The sequence below is a fragment of the Electrona antarctica genome (assembly GCF_951216825.1).
Source record: "Electrona antarctica genome assembly, chromosome: 21".
NCBI classification, from domain to species: domain Eukaryota; kingdom Metazoa; phylum Chordata; class Actinopteri; order Myctophiformes; family Myctophidae; genus Electrona; species Electrona antarctica.
Window position 1 is genome coordinate 8,597,736 of NC_136802.1, and position 16,036 is coordinate 8,613,771.

The 16,036-nt window shown below is 41.1% G+C and overlaps 1 protein-coding gene across 1 annotated transcript in view; it reads left to right on the top strand.

The window, feature by feature from the left end:
• Positions 1 to 2,457: 2,457 nt before the first annotated feature.
• Positions 2,458 to 16,036, top strand: part of LOC306913632 (myosin-IIIb) — a 46,243-nt gene continuing 32,664 nt past the window's right edge. Inside the window, exons 1-8 of the mRNA XM_079490424.1 lie at positions 2,458 to 2,818; positions 3,998 to 4,063; positions 5,478 to 5,608; positions 9,898 to 10,000; positions 11,287 to 11,389; positions 14,743 to 14,899; positions 15,059 to 15,164; positions 15,524 to 15,649. Coding sequence (XP_079346550.1) covers positions 2,717 to 2,818; positions 3,998 to 4,063; positions 5,478 to 5,608; positions 9,898 to 10,000; positions 11,287 to 11,389; positions 14,743 to 14,899; positions 15,059 to 15,164; positions 15,524 to 15,649 — 894 coding nt within the window. The 5' untranslated portion in view covers positions 2,458 to 2,716. The remainder of the gene's footprint in view (positions 2,819 to 3,997; positions 4,064 to 5,477; positions 5,609 to 9,897; positions 10,001 to 11,286; positions 11,390 to 14,742; positions 14,900 to 15,058; positions 15,165 to 15,523; positions 15,650 to 16,036) is intronic.

Here is a 16,036-nt window from a genome sequence, read left to right on the forward strand (position 1 = left end):
ATTAGGCCCACTTCTGTTTTCGCCTATGCTAAATTATAGTCGAACAACAAGTGCACAACACTTCACATTGTGACTTGTTGTGAGCTTGCAGATCTTCAGTTTTTGCCAATTGTATCAGAATAGGGCTGACGGGTTCCATGTGGTTAAGTTGTTGCATTGAAACTAAAACCAGGGGAGTTGCTTCCTTGGAATACTGTAGCCCATACATGGGCTACAGTATGGACGGCAGTATATTATGCAATGTGGCCTCCTGGAGTGAGCGTGGAACTATAGTGGCCCTCTCCATCTTCAAAGTAGCCCACCCCCGCTGTAGCCCATGACAACCTTGCACACCAGCCCAATAGCCATTCAAAATAAAACATAACGATGACAATTACTATAGTCTGGTTGCCCTGTTAGGGCAACCAGAATATAATAACCACCAGGGCATTGCTTAAGATCCCGCTCAGCCCATGGAGCCTGGAATACTGCCGTGAACTTTTTTCTTACATGTATAATATTTGTAAACTGTTTTCTATGAGACTGCATACTGTATAATGTAATGAAGAATGAAATGAGATGTGTTTTTTTAAAACTAACTTTGTTCATCTGCATGCAAAATATATTGATGTCTGAATAAAAACTACCCATTGTTAGTTTTTGAGTCATGATTATTGTAGTTATTGTGACCCCCCCCCCCCCCCCACACACACACACACACACACACACACACAATCAATAATAATAATACATTTTATTTATAACGCACTTTTCATTTGAAACAAATCTCAAAGTGCTACAAGCAGAAATATTTAAAGGAAAAAAAGGAATAAAACAATTAAAACATTCTGTGATCACCTAAACAGCTCACAGGGCTTTTGCCTAGTTGGACTTAAAAGTCCAACTAGGCAAATGCCTTGCTAAAAAGGAAGGTATTTAGTCCCTATTTAAAAGCATCCACAGACTGTGGTGCTCTCAGGTGGTCGGGGAGGGCGTTCCACAGCCGAGGAGCAGCTGAGCAGAAGGCCCGGTCCCCCATGGTGCGGAGTTGTGTCTTTGTGCTTTTGAGTGTGTTTGATGTACCAGAGCGGAGGGAGCGGGTGGAGGCTGGGGGTTTAATGAGTTCCTTTAAGTATAGGGGGGGGGGGGGGGTTGCTGTGGATGCACTGATTGGTGAGGAGGCAGACCTTGTATTCTATCCTGAAGGAGACAGGAAGCCAGTGAAGGGAATGGAGTATGGGTGTGATGTGTGATGTCGTCAATCTCCAAATCTCTCAGTTTATCAGACACTGGTCCAACTGTATCTGTATGTCGTGAAGGTATACATTTTAGTCACTGTGCTGCTAATAATAACACTGATCTGAGATCTGCTACAACTGTGTCATCTTTAAAATTATTATTATTATGAAGTTTTAGGTGGCGAATGGCCTTTAGGAGAGGGGTGTGTCTGATCAAATTGTGATAACGAATCTAAATATTGAATCAAGCAATTTAAATATACTGTTTGAAGTGGACACATTACTGTCTGTTTTGTGTTTCTGTCTGTCCAGTAGTTTTAGCTTTCTATGTGTCACATTGTGCTGTTGTAATGCTTCAATTTCCCCTCGGGATTAATAAAGTATATCTCATCTCATCTCATCTCATCTCATCTCATATAATGACATTATTGTGTGTGTGTGTGTGTGTGTGTGTGTGTGTGTGTGTGTGTGTGTGTGTGTGTGTGTGTGTGTGTGTGTGTGTGTGTGTGAGTGAGTTGTGGGGGTGGACTCTGTCTGGGAGATCATAAATGTGGTATCCACTATCCTAAGAGTGTGTTGAATGGGTGTGGTGGTTTATAATAAAATGCCTTTTATGTACAGTATAGTGTGGATTTGTGTAAATAGTTTGTTTATATTTCTTATTAGTAGGCTATAGCTATAGAGTAGCTTCAGTAGGACTTGTATGAAATGTGCAAATACAACTGACACGACATACAAATTCAATCTATCACTATCAAATTAAGGAAATATATTAACTTTGCATACATATCACTATTGCCAACAGAATGTGGAGGGGCTGTTGTATTGTTTTTTGGTTTTTTTTTGACTGCTAGTTGTTTTGTTTTGTTTGTTTTTCTTGTCTCTTTCTTTTGTGTAAGTCATGTGTATTTTGTATGCTTTATTGTAAAATCAATACAAAACTTTGACAAAAAAAAACTTTGCATACATAGATTATTCATTAATTAACAGATTATTACAACATTCAACTTCAACATTGATTGTAATTTGTACAATATAATGTACATGATGTCAGGTGGTGATGTCACACAGTCACAGCTGTGCCTCCTTCATGGTGAGGAACGGGTTAATGTATTCAGCGCAGAGAGGAAAGGGGAGGAGAGGAGTCAGGGGAGAAAAGAAACGAGAGGCTGATCTTTCTAACTTCTGTGTTCTCACTCTCAGGAGAGAGAGAGAGAGAGACAGATTGGACAGTCAGAAAGACAGATACACACAGTAGCTAAAAACCAGCGTTGGTTCAACTGGAAAATATAAATACAAGTTCACAGACAACAGCACTCTCAATGAGAAGTGCTGACTCTCTCTGCGGTTTATTTTAATTTTATTTCCAACGACAAAAGCAACAACAACCAACCCATGCTGCATGGACGCTGTTTAAAAGTCCAGAGAGAGAATGTGTGTGTGTGATTGTTAGTTTATAGCTTGAGTTTTATTGGGACTACAGTACAGTATTGTCGGCAATGGAGGCTTTTCTCCATGACGATTTGGCAACTTTGTCGGATTTGGATGAAAACAGTTTGTTGGAGTCGTTAAGCCAGCGTTTCAAGAAGGATCACATATATGTAAGTACTGTATATATATGATTTAAATGACCTGCTTTATTCTGACGTGGCCATACATGCATCCGCTTGTCTGTGTCAGAAGTTCTGAAACCTAGCTCAAACCAACCAACCATTTCGTCTCATGATGTCTTGCATGTGTGCAGCATATTATGGTCTACCGTATGTGTTTATCTTGAGTTGACTGTATTTCCACGTATAATAATCGGATATTCCGCTGACATTGTGTCTTGTCAGCATCGCGTGGTCGGGTTTTTCCTAAAAACAACTGTCTGGAAAGCATGTGCACTGACCAATATATCTCCACAGACTCCACTGACCAGAGTTGTGGAAACTATTCATTTTTAAGCCAGATTTATTTGCTAGAGAAAATAACAGGCTTTAGATTCAGTGGCAATAAAAGTCACAATAGCCTACCTCAAACCCGGTTCCTAAAGGTGTGGAGTGTGTGGACAATAAAGAATCTATTTTTGGGAACAAACTGTCATTTATCAACCCCTCCTCCTCCCCCCCCCCCTCTCTGTCAACAACAGAACAACGGTGGGTTTTGAAAATGATTTATCATTCTGACAACTAAGTTCCATAAAATGTCATACCTAATGTCATACCCTAACCTGACTAATGACTAGTACCAAACAAGCTACTGTACTGAGTAGCCTATAGTACAGTATTACTAATTATTTTGTCTACACACTTATACTATACTTATATTAAATTTGTGTCAAAAATGCCCTTTACCTGGATTCAGACAAAAACAATGTAGGCCACTGAGAAGAACACCATACTGTCTGTTTGTCCTTGAATATCCAGCAAGCAATGTCACTTTAATTGTCTTTCTAGAATTGAGGCGTTATCTTTATCTTCAGTCAGTCAAAAATTTATATTAAGTTAAGAGTTTAACATATTGTGGTTTCCTTGTATTTAAGTTGTAGGCCTATGTCTGTGTTGAGAATTGCTATGCAAATAAAGTTGTATTATTGTTCACTGACTTGTACAGAGCAGTTCAAAGTTTCTCAAAGCTTGAGTTTGTTAAACCAGTTTATCAGCAAATATGTCTTGCTGGATGGAGGCTTGTTTATATACAAGCAAGGGCACTGTGTACATTACATTTTGTCACTGACTCACCAAGACAGTTTCACCTAGTAAACTGACTCACTCATTGTCTTCTTTTGTCTGTTCCAGACCTACATTGGGGATATTTTGGTGGCCATAAATCCCTTTAAATATCTACCTACCTATGAGAAAGAGGTAAGTGCTCCAGAAGGACACATCAATGCAGTAATGTGGAGTTCAGCTGTTTTGACTTTTGACATCTTATCACTGCCCTGTCAAAGATGCCAAAAATTACTGCTAAATAATAATGTTTGTTTACGGTTTACAGGTAAACAATACATGCAAACTAAACAATATGGTTTCTGTAAATCGTAAGGTTATGATTATCAAATCAATTAAACAAATCAAACTTTATTTATAAACGTCAACGACCAAAGTGCTGTACGGGTAAAAAAACAAACAATACAATCGAATATCAATAAAATCAGTACAATCAGATACGATCAAATAGTCGGACAAGGAAACAAGAAGGCAGGAGGTGATCAGATCAAAAGTTAAACATTAAGCTTTGCTGTGATTAAAAGCCAAGTAAAAAATAATGGACTGGGCGGATCTAATGTGAAGAGGAAGGGCCGTTCCAGAGAGGGGCAGCCACAGCAAAAGCACAGTCGCCCCTGGTTTTGAGTTGGGCAGTTTGAGCGGTCAATAATGAGGTGTGAGCTGACCTCAAGGCTTTAGAAGAAGGAGAATACCAGCACTCACAGAGTAGTCCTTTAAGGCACTGACCTCAAGGCTCCAACCGGTTTATGGTGTTCAATAAGTTCGGCCAGGTAGAAGGGTGGCCAGTCCAAGGCCAGTCCATTGAGGGATTTAAAGGACATTATCAAGATTTAGTGTGATTGTTGCAGGGTTTGAAATAACCAAAACCTTAATGCCTGTATTTACTTTGTACCTGGAATAATGTAACGGCACACCGCTATTCCAACCCTAAAAAAAGGGGTTTGAAGCATTTTGTAAAAATGCTTGGAATTCTATGCATAGTCACCTAAAAATGTTGCCATTCACCATTTATGACCATAGACCCAGAGTTGTGAGTGACCTTCAATTTGGGTCAATTGCAACCAGGGAGTGTTGACTTGAATAGGATGAGACAGGATTAAATGGACCATTTAGTAGAAGATTGCATGTAAATGTCACCAAAATGAAATGACAGGTCACTACCTGAATCTAGTCCACAGCACAAATTCTCCTTCTATTCAAATACAGATGGCCAGAATACTTAAGCATTTTAGATATTTGTAACTTAAAATGTAAGCAGTCTAAAATGCTCATGTATACTTTATAGCATTTAGCTAGCGACTCACAAATTGTAATCACCAGTCTTGGACAGCATACATTGGGTATTGAACCAGAGACCTCTGCTATACCCACTATGGCTATGCTATCTTGCATATCGTGACCTACAGTATGTCAATGACATTGAATAGATCCATTCTGTGTTCAACAACAATAATTCACATACTTACGGATTTGACTGATGCTTCACATACTTACGGATTTCACTGTCAATGTTTTGACCTCAGACTTCTTCTTTTGTGAATGTATACAGGTGTCTGAAAGATATAAGTGCCATGAAAGGAACGACTTACCACCCCATATATTTGCTGTGGCCACTAAAGCTTATCAGTCCATGCTGGGTCGACTGGCTACAGGACCAAGGAACCAGTGTATTGTCATAAGGTAGGTCGATCTGTCTTCAAGTGTTTGTGTATGTACAGTATGTGTGTGTGAAATATGCTTACACGGTATAGCTGTACATGCTGAGTATTGGGCCAATTTTGCTGCCATCTAAAAGTTGAGAATCACGTAAGGGCGAGGCTGACCGTGGTACACTGTGATGTAGGCAACATACCTGCAGCTAATGAGGTGAATGATGGGTGTGGTCGATATAGGTGTGTGAGAATGATCGTCTTAGCAGCTGGAAACAGTACAGAGGCCTTTTGTCTGGTGTAACCGTATTCAGTTATTCAACACATACGCCTCACACCCCAAACCTCAGTACACTGGCAGCCTTTTATACTCAGCTGAGCTGATTGGATATGGACTGTACCATTCTACAGGGGTGTTTGAACATACAATACATACATAAATAAACATACAATACATAAATAAATGACCGGCTTAAGCCATAAAAATATTACAAGTCTCTGTGAACTACACAAGTTATATCATAATTCCAATCCTTACTGAAACACATCACAGACAAGTGTTAGGCATTCAATCAAACTCCAACAATAACACTCCACATTATTGCACTTCTCAAACATATTGCACCTATAACCTACATTGCGCCTGCCCATCATGATTTACCACACCCCAAACATTTATTGGTCTCCCCAGGTGGAACTTGTTGTTGTTGAACTTGAGTGGCCATCTCAGCTAACCAGGAAACAACAATAAAACCATGACTGTGCAAAATACACTGTGCAAGTTACTAAAGTGCCAAATATGCTGTGCAAAATGAGTAACACATGACCTTTCTGTTACAGTGTGTCTATAGTGGTCATGCCAGTTGACAAAGTCATGGCAGTAATGTCACACCATAATGTGTGTTTTTAGTTGAAGCTGCATTGCTCACTGTACCTTACAGTGTACCAAGTTTCAATTCAGACTCTTCTCAGCCTTTTAGATGGGGTTTAGATCCACTTTTACCACTTTCAACCAATTGTGTTATAGATGGACATTTTCAAAAGGCTTTCAAAACATTTCAACCTCTACAGTATCTACTACATTGCTACAAGGTTCACTATTTATGATTAAGTACATACGGTAGATAGGGCTTAAGTGGTTAATTGTCATATTAGTCCTATTCAACTTTGAAATAGTCATACACTATTCAAATATTAATTCAAGATTTCATATTTTAGAGTGTGCGTATTCTGCTTTAGATTGTATGGACGCTCAGCTTCCCCAAATGCAAATAGCAAAGTAGCCACAACCGATATTTAAAGCAATAAACTGCGGACAAATCACTTCTGCTGGCTGAGACAGCAGGATATTGAGCAAGCACAAAGAGAAATGGGTTGGGCGTTTAAAAGCCTTAGCTTTGGGTGATAGGCGAAGCGTAGGGTTTGGTATGGGTGTTAGGAACGGATACAAGAATGCTTGCCCCAGAACGTACTGTAACCTCAGTAAAACTATGGCTAAAACTAACCTTACTCCTAAACGTAACCTCAATAAAACTATGCCTAAACCTATAGCCTTATTCCTTAATTTAAAATGAAGAAAATGCCAGCACTTATTACATTTCGGCCTGGTTGGCCTTCCTCAGCCAGGCTGAGGAAGGCCAACCAGGCCGTAACGCGTACGCTGTTCACGCTCGTCAGAGCCCGAGTTAAATAGAATCATGAAAAAAGGACATGTAATGAGTGCTGGCATTTTCTTCAATTCAACTTGTATCTTCGAGCCTTGCACCTAGAAGGATATCTTTTCTAACCTGTGCTGCGGGTGCTGCGGGTTGTCTGCTTTGGCTTTCTCAGTTATTCCTTAATTTAACCTCAGTAAAACTATGCCTAACCCAACTTATTCCTAACCTTAACCTCAGTGAAACAAACACAAGAATACAAGAAACGCCGGGGGCGAGCGAGTGTGTTTTTTTAAGGCCGAGCGTTCCCGTTCTGGTTACCTTAGGAACCAGTGGCCGGGCTGGTTGCTGCTTTTAGCATTTGAACTTCTATTGTATAGTTGCAAGTCAAGCCCACGGCTCTCTCTCTCCTCACAGCCTGGACAGCCTCTGAATGGGGCCCCCCTCGCATTGGTTTACGAGTCACTAATGAATGAGCCGGTCAGCCAGCTATGGATTGTGAGGGACTGAACCAGGGCGATAGTCTCCCGGGGCAACAAGGATGTATATAAGATGACCCATAATAACCCTTTTTTTAGAATGACAAAAAGGGGGTGAGGGGAGCCTCCCGCTTGCGTAAATTGTGACGTGCCATATAGAGCGTAAGAACACTATTTGCGCACACAAAAGGGAAACTGGAATCTTTGCACTTTACATGTGAATTCGGATATGTGCAATTGTTTTACATTGCATGGTATATCTTTGTTGTACATATACTTTGTTTGCATGTACTGTGTAAAATTATACTCTCACCTACTGTATTATAGGTAAATTAAATTGTGTGCATTGATTGATTCAAGTAGTTTATTAACAGAATTACAGTACATTTCAAGCACAACTCAATACAAAAAACTGTTAACTGTGAGCGGATGACCAATAAAGCACTAGACTTGTTTACAAGAGGGTCCACCTTGTTCAATTCATCATAACATTTAGAGACATACAAATATACACGTCTTCTATATAGCCAAAAAACAGGAAATCAGATTTTACGAGGGCCAGTTTCGAATTGCAGCCGTTCGTAGGTGCCCTTTGAGAGCGGTTTTGAAGGAGTCAAGGGATTAGCATGTCTTAATGACCGTTGGTAGGGCGTTCCACATTTTGGTGGCATAGGAGCGAAATTAATTTAGTCTCTTGTTTGTGCCAAATCTGGGTTGCATATGGTTTGTTGAGCTCCCTCTGGTGTTGTGGGTGTGGACTTCGTTGACACTAAGCAAGTATTTAGACAGGTACATGGGTATCTTGGTGGTGTATCGCATTTTGTGGACCAGACCCATTGCAAGATGCTGTACTCTGACAGGCTGGAATGGCTTAGGGTTGACGACAAAGTGGGCAGGGGTATGGGCTTGATACAGAGCCTAATTAATGTCAATTATAACATACATTAACTACTTTCAAGACGTACATTTACAGAAATGTCAAATGGAGAAGAAAACAGATCTCACAGGCTCACGTGTCCCAAATCGCAATAATGTGACAACTTCTGAGCTTCTAGATTGGATATGTTCACGATAATTCATACAACAAAGTCTATAGGGTTTAATCGGTTGAACGCTGTGTGAACAGAGACGCCCTTATAACAAAGGGGCTTGGCTCAAATTGTTTACACACATCCATATTCCAAATGGACTCAAAATGAAAAAAGACATTTGGCAGCCAAATCTCCCAAGCCCACATTAACCTCTCTACCAAATTGATAAGCAGTTGGTAATCCTGCACAGCACTACACCACCAGAGATGGTTTGCATGGGCAAATAAGGCTTGCAAATGGAGTACATGATGGATCTAACACAAGTTGCACTCATGTCTCCCCAGCTTATACAAAATCTGGCAGCGGAACCTTAAATTGACAACAACAACGTTTGAAGATCTAATTTTAAATTGTGGTTTGTTGTGGCTCCAAGCCTATGTCCCATGCAGCATGTGATCTCAGGTCAGATCCCCCTGTGGCCCCTTCCACAGCCTAGGTTTAAGAAAGACTCTAAAAAGTGACTTAGAGACCATTTTTCACCCTCTATTCTTGTTATAATCTTGAGGTGCCTTGCTTTTACAGATACACTATCTATGTACGAGGTACAACAGCTATACTATTGCCCCAGTTTGGAGAGATTGTCTTAATTGTATTTTGATGGGGAGAAGAGGCTGGTGCAAACTGCAGGGCCAACTTGACCCCTAACTATCGTAGGGGCTCAATCCATGGAGAGAGAGACAAACATAATACTAAAGGAAGCAAGAATGTTTGTATAATATTTTTGTACATGACCAAATGTTTCATTATTGTTGCTTGATCGTTTAGTGTCTGCTTTAGTAAATGGTAAATGGTGCATTCATATAGTGCCTTTATCCAAGGCGCTTTACATAGATTGTGCACTCACCCATTCACACACCGATGGTGGAGGAAACCATGCAAGGCACCAACCTGCACATCGGGAGCAATTAGGGGTTCAGAGTTTTGCTCAAGGACACTTCTACACCAACTCTGGGGGAGACCGAGTTCGAATTGGCAACCTTGTGGTTCCCATCCGGCCACTCTCTAGCCCTGAGCCACAGCTACCCCTTAGCGACCCGGTTTGCTCCGAAAAACAAAGTTTGAATCTATTCTAATAAAGCTTGTTCTTTCTTGCAGCGGTGAGAGCGGTGCAGGGAAGACGGAGAGCACCAAGCTGTTACTGAGGCAGATCATGGAGCTGTCGAGTGCCAACACTCAGCTTGAACAACAGATCTTACAGGTGGGGCTACGATCCAATCCAACAGACCCTGCAGGGCAGGCCGATTCATTTTGTACCCATTCTTTTTGTTTGTTTGCACTCTCTGGACTATGCCCTCGCTGCAGTCCTTAGTGTGAGATACGCCCATATCACTGTAGTTACAGCATAGCCTACTTATGTAGATGTATCTCTTTTTCTGCTATCATCGCTATTTAGATATAAATAGCTATATTAGATTTGGAGGATTTCTGAAAAATGTTTACTTTTTGAAATCTCTTAAACATTTTTGGGATTTTATTGTTAAACTGGGTTTAAAAAGCGGGATGTTTACTCGCAGCCCATAAAAACTGGTCCACCACTCCCTATGTTTGGGAAATTATGGCTCATAGTATCTAGATGATTCAAAGAGAGAGGATGTCTTGCAAAATATGTATGACTGATTTTAATTGTTACTTGTTTAATTGTAATATCTTGTGAGGTGAGGTCATGACTCAAAAGTCACTCAAATGTCTGTGTTTATTAGCCTCAAAGTCCATTTCTCTTCAATCTTTAGTGTACACTCTTTGTTTTATATGTGTCACTCTCAGGTCAATCCCCTTCTAGAAGCCTTTATGTTTTATATTTGTCATTCTCAGGTCAATCCCCTTCTAGAAGCCTTTGTGTTTTATATTTGTCATTCTCAGGTCAATCCCCTTCTAGAAGCCTTTGTGTTTTATATTTGTCATTCTCAGGTCAATCCCCTTCTAGAAGCCTTTGTGTTTTATATTTGTCATTCTCAGGTCAATCCCCTTCTAGAAGCCTTTGTGTTTTATATTTGTCATTCTCAGGTCAATCCCCTTCTAGAAGCCTTTGTGTTTTATATTTGTCATTCTCAGGTCAATCCCCTTCTAGAAGCCTTTGTGTTTTATATTTGTCATTCTCAGGTCAATCCCCTTCTAGAAGCCTTTGTGTTTTATATTTGTCATTCTCAGGTCAATCCCCTTCTAGAAGCCTTTGTGTTTTATATTTGTCATTCTCAGGTCAATCCCCTTCTAGAAGCCTTTGTGTTTTATATTTGTCATTCTCAGGTCAATCCCCTTCTAGAAGCCTTTGTGTTTTATATTTGTCATTCTCAGGTCAATCCCCTTCTAGAAGCCTTTGTGTTTTATATTTGTCATTCTCAGGTCAATCCCCTTCTAGAAGCCTTTGTGTTTTATATTTGTCATTCTCAGGTCAATCCCCTTCTAGAAGCCTTTGTGTTTTATATTTGTCATTCTCAGGTCAATCCCCTTCTAGAAGCCTTTGTGTTTTATATTTGTCATTCTCAGGTCAATCCCCTTCTAGAAGCCTTTGGAAATGCCCAGACAGTCATGAATGATAACAGCAGCCGCTTTGGGAAGTACATGCAGCTACGCTTCCATAACTCTTCTGGTGAGGTTTTGTGCGTGCGTGCGTGTGTGTGTGTGTCCTTCCTTTTGAGTGGTGTAAACCACTCCTACAACTGGCTTTGTTTGTGCAGAAAAAATGAGCATGGTTGCTACGGTCACCCAGTTCATCCGGGTGTGATTTCATTACGTCCTACAACTGGCTTTGTTTGTGCAGAAAAAATGAGCATGGTTGCTACGGTCACCCAGTTCATCCGGGTGTGATTTCATTACGTCAGACATTACGTCTGACATAATGATCAGTCTATATAAGACTAAGTATATATAAGACCTTACACCACTCAGTTCACACGGTGTGATTTTTTTATTATAATTATATCAGGCTTTTCTGCCTTTATTGATAGTATCAAGTGAAGATGGACAGGAGAGAGAGAGGGAGAGAGAGAAGGGGAGAGACATGCATGAGCAAAGGACGTCATGAACGGGACTCGAACACGCGACACGCTGTCAGGCCAAAGCCTATATGTGGCATGATGCGCCTGGACCACTATGGGGGAAAAAACACTAAATTAAACGTTTTTGGAAATGTTTGTAATTTTGTTTTAATCTTAGCCCAGAATTGGGACGCCAAGTGTTGATATGGTTAAAATGACAGAAAGATTAGGTAAATCTTGTAAAGCTTAATCCACTTCTGAAGGGACTATTTTAGGATTGGCGTTGGGGTTAATTAGCTTCAAGATTACTGTCATTCATGTGCATACAGCTGAACAGAAAGGCCTTTCTGACCATAGAGTATATATATAATAGAGACTGATCTGGCGCGAAGCTCCGCCCCCCCAGCTATTCATGTCAGTGGAAGTTGCTCAGTGGCGTTTTGAAGCACCCGGAAGACTGCCGGAAGTCCCTCCCCAGACCTCAACTTTGAGGTCCTGAGTGACGTAGGGCAACCGAGCGCTCAACGTTAAAGCCCAGCTGCACGGGGTTTCCCGGTCATGAATCCACGGGTCCGCCTGTAGTCCCTCCTCCTACCACTAGGACCCAGAGCTTCAACGTTGAATAGCCTCACTGGCCCCTTGTTTCTGACCCGCCAAACACCAACATCATAGTCCACAGGAAATGGCATAATACCACAGGAAATGGCATAATACCACACAGGAAATGACAAAACAAAAACAGGGTGGGTCTGTGGCATTTAATTAAAACCCATTTTGACCTGAGATCAGATTCTAAAAATGTCTTCTACATCCTGACAGTTTTCTGAAAAAGCTATATTTATATGTCATTCGTTCTTCAATTTTTCAAAAATAGCAGACCTACAAGCTCGTAGCGCGCCACTCGGTGGCGCGCTATGAGCTTGTAGATCTGCTATTTTTCAATAGCTAAAGCATAACATGAACACCAAAATGGTTTAACATGCAGTGTGTCCACCACCCTTATGTAGACATTTTGAACAGATTAGCAAATTATTGACAGGAGAAAAAAAACGGACGTAGAGATATTAAAAACTGATTTGATTATCTCACAGTCTCATTATCTTTTTTGGCATATTGTAAATGAACGGGTGAATGCAAAGTACAGTACATTGTAAAGCAGTTTAGAGAAAGGCGCTGTACTCCATTTACCGTTTACAATCATGACCTCGTGCCTCATATGCATGACCTCATCGTGCCCAACACATGACCTCATGGTAATTATAATGTTCTGGTATAGTGTCCGAAACAGAGCAGTCATAAAGGCAATGAGGTCATGGCATGGGAGGGGAGGGGAGGGGCAGTGTGCGTGTGTGCGTGTGTGTGTGTGTGTGTAGTAGAGGTGGGGTGCTCACTCGCAGCATGTGATGGGAGGCAGCCAGGCGTTTAGCAGTCTTGACAGCCTGGGGATAGAACTGTTACAGAACCTTGCAGAGCTGGTTCTGATGCTGCCAAGTGTTATTAAGTATAGACGTTACAGGTAGTAGTGGTGAGGTTTGTTGAACAACGTAAGACCTATGCATGTGTTGTCCTGCGATTATTAGAGAAAAGGGCAAACTGGCTTGAAAGTTGTTAACCCATTCAGGACGGGAACCCCTTTTGGTGTTTTAAGCATTATGTTATACTTTAGCTATTGAAAAATAGAATATCTACAAGCTTGTAGATCTGCTATTTTTGAACAATCTTTAAAATGTGGCGCAAATCTTTGAATATATATTCTTTCAGAGCGAAAGTTTTGAACTAAAATCTTTGCTTCTGGGGGGACCCTGGAACAACATATTTTCAGATGGGGGTCGGTGGCCAATTTAATACATATAATTTTTGGGGTTCTTGTCTCTTGACGTGAAATTGAAAACCACTGACATAGAAACATAGGTTTTTCAGAAAACTGTCATGATTTGTAAAACATTTGTAGAATCTGGTGTCAGTCCAAAATAGGTTAAGTCAGCAGATGGGGAATACGGAATGAATAGCATAGGACACAGTTGTTTACAACAAGAGAAGGAACCGTTGTGTGGAACCAGTGGCTTGCGTAACAGACACTGGGTGGAACATGAAAACAAACTGCATGAAGAGAGTGTTTGTTTGATTTAAATTCTCCTAGTGGACCGTCTGCACCACTAGAATTTAAATCAAACAAACACTCTTCATGTAGTTTGTATAGACACTTGTCTTTGTACACATGGAGTAGCAGAGTAGTCATATAAAATGAAACCCAAGACACTCTTCTGGCAAATAAATAAAGATTTTTTAAGTCGGCAACAATCAATGCCTAAATCAACATTTAGGTCCGTCAGAATCGTCACAGATACTGATGAAGGGTCCCTACAAAGTGCTAATAGTTGATACGCAATGGTGTGTTTATTTTCCTTGACAATTTTTTTTTCTATTCCTGGGCTCTACACTCCCTCTGCCAACCTGGGGAGAGCAACAGACTCACCTCATGCTTCCTTCAATGCATGCCAAGCCGCTTGTTTTCACCTGACAGGGGGAGTTTCCCCGGTTGGACGTAGCTGGTGGAAGGAACACGTTATTCCAACCAGTTCCTCCTGGCTGGCCAGGGGGAGGCAGTTTAGAGACCAGGGTTTTCCTTGCCAATCTTTTTTTTTTTTCACTTAATTTTTATTGATGAAAAGACAGACAACAAAAAAAGACAATACGAAAAAAGAAAGGAGAGAAAAACAAAAACAAGGCTGTATTATTCATATTACAAGATACATTCATTGAAATCCTCATACATTATCGCTAGGCTGGAAGAAGAGATCCCACTTTTCCCACTTTTTATAGAACTTATCCTCTTGTAGTCTAAGTATGAATGTTAGTTTTCCTTGCCAATTTTAAAATACCGTAAATCCTTATTTATTTTCCCCACCAGTTTGGTTTGTTCTGCTAACATCACACTGCTTGTCCTGATCTCTATACCCAACAGTAAAAGGAGCCAAAATCAACGAGTACCTCCTGGAAAAGTCTCGAGTCGTGCACCAGGACGAGGGCGAGAAGAACTTCCACATCTTCCACTGCATGCTGGCAGGCACCTCACTGGACGACAAGGAGATGTACGGCCTCCTGGACGCTACACAGTACAGGTGAGATACAGTATGATGATCATTCAGTGCCCAAAGCTCGGCAAAAATCGGAGAAACCCCTTGGAAGTTGGAGGCCCTGGCAATAAAATAATAAATCTTAATGTATACGTACATATTATAAATATTTTACGACGATGTGTGAATCTGCCTGTCTCTTAGGTATCTCAGTGAACACTATCAGACAGATGAGAGCACCACAAACAAGTGGAGTGAGAAGTACAATGCTGTGTGCAATGCCATGGATATGGTGGGCTTTGAGGAACAGGTATGTGTTCAGAAGGAGTTTACCCCATTTTGGGTGGGAACGCCTTTTGGTGTTAGCATTATGTTAAGCTTTAGCTATTGAAAAATAGCAGATCTACAAGCTCATAGCGCGCCACCGAGTGGCGCGCTACGAGCTTGTAGGTCTGCTATTTTTGAAAAATCGAAGAACGACTGACATAGAAACATAGCTTTTTCAGAAAACTGTCAGGATGTAGAAGACATTTTGTAGAATCGTCCTCAGGTCTAAAGTGGTTAAGATCTCAATTGGAGATGTTGGCTTTCTAATATACACACTAGTGACGTGACACCGTCTGACCGACACCGTCTGACCGACACCGTCTTCTCTTCCCACGACTGCAGGAGAAGGTGGACACGCTGACCATTCTGGCGGGCATCTTGTCTCTTGGCAACATCACGTTCCAAACCACGGAGACCGACACTCTCAAGGTTTCGGACAAGTCCAAGGGCTGGGTGAAGGCTACCGCTGTGAGTTCCTTTTACTACCGTATAAACCTGTCCTACCATTTTTGAGTGGTGTAAACCACTCCTACGACTGGCTTTGTTAGTTTACGTGTCTGTCTGTCTGTCTGTTCGTACCAAAAAATGAGCATGGTTGCTACGGTCACCCAGTGAACTCAATAGCCTAGATCTAGGAAAGTGGTCACTCAGTTCACACGGGTGTGATTTCATTACGTCAGACATTACGTCAGACCACAGCTGATCAGGCTATATAAGACCTTACACCACTCAGTTCACACGGGTGTGATTTTTTTATTACGCCGTGGCTCTGCAAGAGGCTAGCTAATCTATCTATGACAGCGGTTCCCAAACCTTTTTGGCCATACACCTTGTTACGTCCCGACCCCCCACATA